The sequence below is a fragment of the Oncorhynchus gorbuscha genome, linkage group LG02 (genome assembly GCF_021184085.1).
Source record: "Oncorhynchus gorbuscha isolate QuinsamMale2020 ecotype Even-year linkage group LG02, OgorEven_v1.0, whole genome shotgun sequence".
NCBI lineage: Eukaryota > Metazoa > Chordata > Actinopteri > Salmoniformes > Salmonidae > Oncorhynchus > Oncorhynchus gorbuscha.
In genome coordinates this window covers 53,431,474-53,440,424 of record NC_060174.1, presented here as the reverse complement: position 1 = coordinate 53,440,424, position 8,951 = coordinate 53,431,474, and the positions used below count along the sequence as shown (strand labels likewise).

General features: G+C 42.7%; 1 protein-coding gene across 1 annotated transcript; it reads left to right on the top strand.

Moving 5' to 3' along the window:
• Positions 1–424: 424 nt before the first annotated feature.
• Positions 425–8,235, top strand: LOC123993171 (zinc finger protein 664-like). Its single transcript, XM_046295031.1, has 2 exons — positions 425–981; positions 6,931–8,235. Exons 1-2 carry the CDS (start codon positions 657–659, stop codon positions 7,833–7,835), a joined length of 1,230 nt encoding a protein of 409 aa, XP_046150987.1. The 5' UTR covers positions 425–656; the 3' UTR covers positions 7,836–8,235.
• Positions 8,236–8,951: the final 716 nt, after the last annotated feature.

Genomic DNA, 8,951 nt, shown 5'->3' with positions numbered 1-8,951 from the left:
CATGAAACTATTTATTTGAGACTACAGGTTCCATGTCCTAATATGAAGGCAATATGATGACGGTGGCTAAATGCCAGAGGTGATGAGCCAATAAGAGGAGTTACTGTGAGTGTGACGTAAGAATGACAAATGTATAAAACGTGTGTGCTGGAAGGCAGTTGTCCGGCTCGGCTTTTATTATGAAGTAGTAAAAAGTCAATTTGAACTCACATGCTCCGGTATTTGTGATTTGTGAATTAACTTTATGATTAAAAAAATGCATAATCGTTTGTCTCCACATTAACTACGATGCGATGGAATGGTTGACAAAAAATGAAATCACAGAAAAAATATATTGACTGAGCGTTACCCTCTCGTCAGAATATGACGATATGCGACTTTAAGGCAATGCTGCTTATGTGACGTATAATCTAGTGGACGGAACTCTTCTTTCAGCAGCAGCAACAGTTAGTCAGACACCTCCGTAGCTTGCTAGACAAAATAGGCGAACCAATAAAGCTCTTTAGACGCGTTCGTGTGTATTAGACACTGTTTTAAACCCACTTCTGTCGTCTAGTTAGTTATCCGGTTTAATTTCATATTTACGGTGTTGTTGTTTTTATTCAGCTAGCGGGCTGGATAAGTTAACATTAGCCTAGCTAGCTAATATCCCGACCATGCGGTCACTAAGCTACACTCCACCTACTAAAGAAGAGGTGGGTATCACAGTAAAACAAGAAGTAGACGGTGAGGCCATTACTGTGAAAGAAGAAAAAGACGCGTTCAGAGTGAAAGAGGAGAAGGATGTTACAGTAAAAAGAGAGGAGGATGGAGTTTATGGATTGAAAGAGGAAGAGGGGGAGATGACTGTTACATCGAAAAAGGAGGAGGAAACTGGATATCTGAGCCCGGTTTCCCAAACGCATCTTAAGGCGTCCGACCGTTCCAACGCTGAATTTAGCTATAAAATGGTTTTGAGAAACCGTTCCCTGATTAACATGAGTAAGTACTGTCTTAAAAACAGAGGTACAAACTCAGCAGTTGTTGAACTGATGTTTGGTGTTAAAAGTGAAAATTTGCAATTGCTACATCCATATTGTGACCTTAATTATTTATTTCTAGCCATTGATTCTTGAACAATATAACATAGCTTAGTTCAACTGTTGCACCTCATCAGATCTCTAAATAAGCTTTTTTTTTACTTGAATGTTTAGAAACAATGTAACAACTGCAGATTGCCTGGTTGTGTGGGCTTCTTAAACAACAACAAAATGGCTGCCCAGAAGCTTGGTTTGGTAAACAGCTGAGGAAGGGGGAAGGAGAAGTGTAACCACTCTCACATTCATAGAGAAAGCAGCTATTGGAGCAACAACCCAGCGACCTCCCGAAATCTTGGCGTAACAGTTATAAGGTGTTGATTTGACAGTCACTGGACCCAGGTTTGAGTTCAGCTCAGCGCTACCTCCTGAATTCACTACACTATGAATACAAAGACTGGCCATCCATGATGTCAAAATGATTAACAGATTGAGGCTATATATTGTAGTATATTCTATAATTGCCAGTGAAGATTTCCTGTGGGGGAAAATTATTAGAGCTGTTGATAAGTCATTGTATAATATTCAGCCATTTTTTTCATGCCATTCCCTTAAAGGCAAGATATACCTAGATTAAATTACATTCATGAATTTGTTTGAAACCTTTGTTTTAAACTCTCCTTAAAGTTGGTGCCTTGACGGATTTGTAAAAAATGGTTTGTCATGAAACACACTTATTTACATTTATTTAAATGTAACCTTTATTTAACTACATTTACATTACATTTAAGTCATTAGCAGACGCTCTTATCCAGAGCGACTTACAAATTGGTGCATTCACCTTATGACATCCAGTGGAACAACCACTTTACAATAGTGCATCTAAATATTTTAAGGGGGGAAGGGGGGGTGAGAAGGATTACTTTATCCTATCCTAGGTATTCCTTAAAGAGGTGGGGTTTCAGGTGTCTCCGGAAGGTGGTGATTGACTCCGCTGTCCTGGCTAGGACTAGGCAAGTCAGTTCAGAACAAAATCTTATTTACAATGACTGCCTACCCCGGACGACGCTGGGCCAATTGTGCGCCACCCTATGGGACTCCCAATCACAGTCGGTTGTGATACAGCCTCGATTTGATCCAGGGTGTCTGTAGTGACACCTCAAGCCCTGAGATGCAGTGTCCGCTGCGCCACTCGGGAGCCCCAAAATCATGTTCTAGTGTTGTCCCCAACTAAAATACTTCTTGGTTAACCAAGAGTCATCTGTAATTTCTACCAATCACCCCATGTGTTTTTATAAAATCTATATGTACTGAACGAAATGATGCTTTAAGCACGCTGTTTGATTAAATAAATAAGACACAAATGACTAGATGGAGCCGGTCATCGACATAACCTGACCAGGAGGGAGCCGGTCATCGACATAACCTTTTTTTTACTCTGCAAGTCAGTTAAGAACACATTCTTATTTTCAATGACGGCTTAGGAACAGTGAGTTAACTGCCATGTTCAGGGGCAGAATGACAGATTTGTACCTTGTCAGCTTGGGGATCCAATCTGCAACCTTTTGGTTACTAGTCCAACGCTCTAACCACTAGGCTACGCTGCCGCCCCAACTTAACCAGGAGAACCCCTCCGCTGCTGGAATTTGTAAATTCTGCCGTTCTGCTCCTGAAGTGTTCAGTAATAGACTACAGCAGCAGTCGGCAACTTTTTCCAGTTGGAGTGGCGCATCTTGCGGGCTCAGGTCTGCGTGGTCTGCCAAGGGCCGTTTCATTTAGTATCCGTCTGGGTCGGCATGGGGAATGATTGTATTTTCCCATAGTATGTTTTACCATAGTTGAGTGACTGAAAGGGAGTGTAACTGTATGACTATTATTGGATTCTAAACTTTGAACATTGAGATTTTAAAGACATGATCGATCAGACGCAGAGTATATAAAGGAGTGAGCTCTGTAGAAAGACAGAGTGGCTGTGGAATGTGCTGGGTGGATGGGAGATCACATGATTGCTATAAGGGAAGCGGATGGACATGGATTAGGCGGAGGAGGGGTTTTGAGGTCAGGAGGTCAGGTCAGATCCCCTGAAGGGAGTTGTAAGAGTTTAGTATCCTGTTACCCTTTTCCTGTCGAACCAGAAGGTGTAAGGATTGGAGAGAAGGAGGAGTGTCCAAAGTGGGGTATATATACTTGTGATGGTGAGAACATGTTTTTGTCTGAACTACGGCTGGAACGACCCTTTGGGAATATTTAAACTTGGTTAAACTTCTCTAGTGTCCGTGAGTTATTTACTCTGAAAAATTACAACCTAACACTATAATTAGTGTTCCCTGAAGGAGACATAACGGAAACTTAAACTTAAATACTGGTACAAATCACCTGTTTGGCTCAAAGTGCTACCCCAGCCTTCCTGGCTAGGAAAAACTCCCTAGAAAGGCCAAAACCTGAAGAAACCTAGCATGAGGCTCTGATGTATTCCTTAAGTTTAATAAGGCAGAACAGTTGAAACTCATCACCTGATGGACTGGGGACAGGCCATCATGGGGTCTTCCAGGGCTCAGGTCCTCCGAGGTGTGAATTTAATAGTATGTTGTACCTAATCTATCTCCTTCGGGGAACAGTAGTTATAGACATAACGTTACGCTTGTCATATGATGAACTTAAACTTAAATACTGGATCTTGCTGTTGGATAGTTTTTTTGTATTCTGAAATGCACTCGAGCTATGTATCATTTAGTGGCTCCTTATGGTGCGCTTGGAAAACAGTTTTCATGGGAACAGAAATACTAAATCATTTGAGTTTGCTAAATCCAATGGTTTTTAACTGAGTCATTTTGTAATCCAAGATGGCATAGCAGTAAGACGTGTTTGTTGGAAATGTTATGTTTTTTTTAGTCTTTGTAATATATTGCAATATATACTAAATCTCTTTTTCCATTTTTAAATTAAATATACCTTCCGGCAGCCTGCCTCACCCAATGTGATACAGATCTGCTATTTTTTAGACCGTATACCTAGAAACTCCATCAGAAGCTAACCAGCTAATTAGCTACTAGCTGTTTAGTCATTGTTAGCCACTGCTAGCGGCCTTTATCTTTTTTATCTCAGACACCAGCCGCTTTTAGCTTGTCAGTCTACACAGCGCGATATCATCCATGAGCATATCGGACTGTTTTTCTCCACTACATCACCATATTCCTGCCGTAAACTCTGGACCATTACACTGCTACAGAGTGGCCCAGCCCCGAAGCTAGCCTTGAGCAACTTTTCAGAGAGGTCAGGAACCAATACACACAGTCAGTTAGGAAAGCAAAAGCTATCTTTTTCAAACAGATATTTGCATCCTGTAGCTCTAACTCTAAAAAGTTTTGCGACACTGTAAAGTCCATGGAGAATAGAGCACCTCATCTCAGCTGCCCAGTGCACTGAGGCTAGGAAACACTGTCATCACCGATAAATCCACGATAATCGAGAATTTCAAGAAGCATTTCTCTACGGCTGGCCATGCTTTCCTCCTGGCTACCCCAACCCCGGACAACAGCTCCCCACCCCCTGCAGCTACTTGTCCAAACCTCCCCAGCTTCTCTTTCACCCAAATCCAGATAGCTGATATTCTGAAAGAGTTGCAAAACCTGGACCCGTACAAATCAGCTAGGCTAAACAATCTGGACCCTCTCTTTCTCAAATTATCTGCTGCCATTGTAGCAACCCCTATTACTAGTCTGATCAACCTCTCTATCATCAGAAATTCCTAAATATTGGAACACTTCTGCGGTCATCCCCCTCTTCAAAGGGGGTGACACTCTAGACCCAAACTGTTTCAGACCTATATCCATCTTGCCCTGCCATTCGAAAGCCAAGTTAACAAACAGATCACTGACAATTTTGTATCCCACCATACCTTCTCCGCTGTGCAATCCGGTTTCCGCGCTGGTCACGGGTGCACCTCAGCCACGCTCAAGGTCCTAAACGATATCATAACCGCCATCGATAAGAGACAATACTGTGCAGCCATCTTCATCAACCTGGCCAAGGCTTTCAACTCTTGTCAATCACTATTCTTATCGGCAGACTTACCAGCCTTGGTTTCTCAAATGACTGACTCTCCTGGTTCACCAACTACTTCTCAGACAGAGTTCAGTGCGTCAAATCGGAGGGCCTGTTGTCCGGACCTCTGGCAGTCTCTATGGGGGTACCACAGGGTTCAAATCTCTGGCAAACTCTTTTCTCCGTATATACCAACAATGTTGCTCTTGCTGCGGGTGATTCCTTGATCCAGCTTTACGCAGGTGACACCATTCTGTATACATGTGCCCCTTCTTTGGGCACTGTTAACAAACCTCCAAACGAGCTTCAATGCCATACAATACTCCTTCCGTGGCCTCCCAACTGCTCTTAAACGCTAGTTAAACTAAATGTATGCTCTTCAACCGATCGCTGTCCGTACCCACGCGTCCTGCATCACTACTCTGGACGGTTCTGACTTAGAATATGTGGACAACTATTATACATACCTAAGTGTCTGGTTAGACTCTCCTTCCAGACTCATGTTAAACATCTCCAATCCATCTCCCACCACTGCGACCTGTATGCTCTCGTCGGCTGGCCCTCGCTACATATTCGTCTCCAAACCCACTGGCTCCAAGTCATCTATAAGTCTTTGCTAGGCCGCCTTAACTTAGCTCACTGGTCACCATAGCAACACCCACCCATAGCACGTGCTCCAGGAAGTATATCTCATTGGTCATCCCCAAAGCCAAAACCTACTTTGGCCGCCTTTCCTTCCAGTTCTCTGCTGCCAATGACTGGAACGAATTGCAAAAATCACTGAAGCTGGAGACTCTCACTCACTAACTTTAAGCATCAGCTATCTGAGCAGTTTACCGATCGCTGCAGCTGTACACAGCCCATCTGTAAATTGCCCATCCAACTGCCTACCTCATCCCTTTGTTTTTATTGACTTTTTTTGCTCTTTTGCACACCAGTATTTCTACTTGCACATCATCATCTGCACATCCATTACTCCAGTGTTAATTTGTAATTACTTCACTGCTATGGCCTATTTATTGACTTACCTCCTTACTCCATTTGCACACACTGTATATAGACTTTCTATTGTGTTATTGACCGTACCTTTGTTTATCCCAAGTGAATGTAACTGTTTTTGTCTCACTGCATTGCTTTATCTTGGCCAAGTCGCAGTTGAATATGAGAACTTGTTCTCGACTGGCCTACCTGGTTAAATAAAGATGAAATACAAAACAACTCTTACCTTTATTATTAGCATCACCCAAATGTACACTGTCTAACACGGTTCTTCAATAATTACACAATTCTCAATACTGTAGCAAACATTATATTAAGCAGGACATTCAAATGAGCCTTACAATTATAATCCAAAGTAGTGTGAAATGTACTCATAAGCATTCTGGAAATGGAGGTTCCTCCCCTGAGTTTTCCCCATTCACATTCAGAATACATTGTGAAAAACTAAAATCTTTGCTCACAATTTTTGCTCCAGACAGATATACTACATCCATAACTAGCGGTTTCCTCATTAGCAGGGAGGTGTTTCCGCAATCAAATTGTTTGTGCATCGCCCTTGTGCCACAATTTTATTAAACACAGAAAGGGGCCTATATTGGAGGCCAAAAGTTGTCTGGCACACTGCTTAGAGTTTCAACAACATGAATAACGTATTTCTAGTCTACAATCATCAATGTTACTATTAATGTGAAAACAAGGCAAAATATGACTATTCTTGCTCATTTTAAGACAATTGTCAAATAATTTTAACATTCATTACAGATGTCAATTGTTGTACAACATCATGGCTACTCTGTTGGCCTCACCTTTCTTTTACGGTGGTTTTCTGCTGTTGTGGGCCTTTAATCATCTAACTTTGTTGTTCACACAGGAGAGAGTGGGGACTATCGTGGATCCTCTGGGGAGCCTCAACAACCTCATGATGCTGTAGAGGCAGAGAAGTGTCTCTCCAGATCAAAACACCTCAAGAAACACCTGCAGAGATCCACAGGGAAGAGAACTCACTGCTGCTCTGACTGTGGGAAGAGATTCACCTCATCAGGCATTAAAATTCATCAGAAAACACACACAGGAGAGAAATCTTATAGCTGTGGTCAATGTGGAAAGAGTTTTACTTCATCTAGCTGTCTGACAGTACACCAGAGAATACACACAGGAGATACACCTTATAGATGTGATCAATGTGGGAAGAGTTTTGGTCAATCTGGAGAGCTGACAGTGCACCAGAGAATGCACACAGGAGAGAAACCTTATAGCTGTGATCAATGTGGGAAGAGTTTTGCTACATCTAACCGTCTGACAATGCACCAGAGAATACAGACAGGAGAGAAACCTTATAGCTGTGATCAATGTGGGAAGAGTTTTGCTACATCTACCCATCTGACAGTGCACCAGAGAATACACACAGGAGAGAAACCTTATAGCTGTGATCAATGTGGGAAGAGTTTTGCTACATCTAACCGTCTGACAGTGCACCAGAGAATACACACAGGAGAGAAACCGTGTAGCTGTGATCAATGTGGGAAGAGTTTTGGTCAATCTGGAGAGCTGACAGTGCACCAGAGAATACACACAGGAGAGAAACCTTATAGATGTGATCAATGTGGGAAGAGTTTTGGTCAATCTGGAAAGCTGACAGTGCACCAGAGAACACACACAGGAGAGAAACCTTATAGCTGTGGTCAATGTGGGAAGCGATTTGCTGCATCTGGCAATCTGACTCAACACCGGAGAACACACACAGGAGAGAAATCTCATAGCTGTGACCAGAGATAATCTGATAAAGTATCTCTGATCAAATATTAGAAAATACATAAATTAAGGAGTTGTTTCATGATTTCAATGAATTGATGTCACAATGTAGAATGTTTTAACATTGTAGTAGGAGTATTTAAAAGATGTCACAATGTAGAAGCCTAAACGTTTGCCCCCTTATAAATTGATTTCAACATGATATGGATATTAGCCTCGGGGGAAATCCAAGCGAAAAATCCAGCTCTGAAATGGAAGAGGACTATTTATGTGTTTTAACAAAAATTGACAAACCAAATAAGAGATCATATCAAATGTATTTATTTTGCCCTTCTTACATCAGCTGATATCCCAAAGTACTGTACAGAAACCCAGCCTAAAACCCCAAACAGCAAGCAATGGAGGTGTAGAAGCACAGTGGCTAGGAAAAACTCCCTAGAAAAGCCCAAACCTAGGAAGAGACCTAGAGAGGAACCAGGCTAAGAGTGGTGGCCAGTCCTCTTCTGGCTGTGCCGGGTGGAGATCATGACAGAACATGGCCAAGATGTTCAAATGTTCAGAAATGACCAGCATGGTCAAATAATAATAATCACAGTAGTTGTCGAGGGTGCAACAGGTCAGCACATCAGGATCGCCGATCATTAAGAGTATCTCTATCGCTCCTGCTGTCTTTAGAAAGTTGAAAACAGCAGGTCTGGGACAGGTAGGACGTCCGGTGAATAGGTCAGGGTTCAATAGCCACCGGCAGAACAGTTGAAACTGGAGAAGCTGCACGGCCAGGTGGACTGGGGACAGCAAGGAGTCATCATGCCAGGTAGTCCTGAGGCATGGTCCTAGGGCTCAGGTCCTCAGAGAGAGAGAAAGCGAGAATTAGAGACAGCATACTTAAATTCACACGGGACACCGGATAAGACAGGAGAAGTACTCCAGATATAACAAACTGACCCTAGCCCCCAGACACAAACTACTGCAGCATAAATGATGGAGGCTGAGACAGGAGGGGTCGGGAGACACTGTGGCCCCATCCGATTTTACCCCCGGACAGGGCCAAACAGGCAGAACATAACCCCAACCACTTTGCCAAAGCACAGCCCCACACCACTAGAGGGATATCTTCAACCACCAATTTACCATCCTGAG

Coding starts and splice junctions, on each gene's coding strand:
- LOC123993171 (XM_046295031.1), top strand. CDS start 657: ATGCGGTCACTAAGCTACACTCCACCTACTAAAGAAGAGGTGGGTATC. Junction 982..6,930: donor CCGTTCCCTGATTAACATGA/GTAAGTACTGTC, acceptor TTGTTCACACAG/GAGAGAGTGGGGACTATCGT.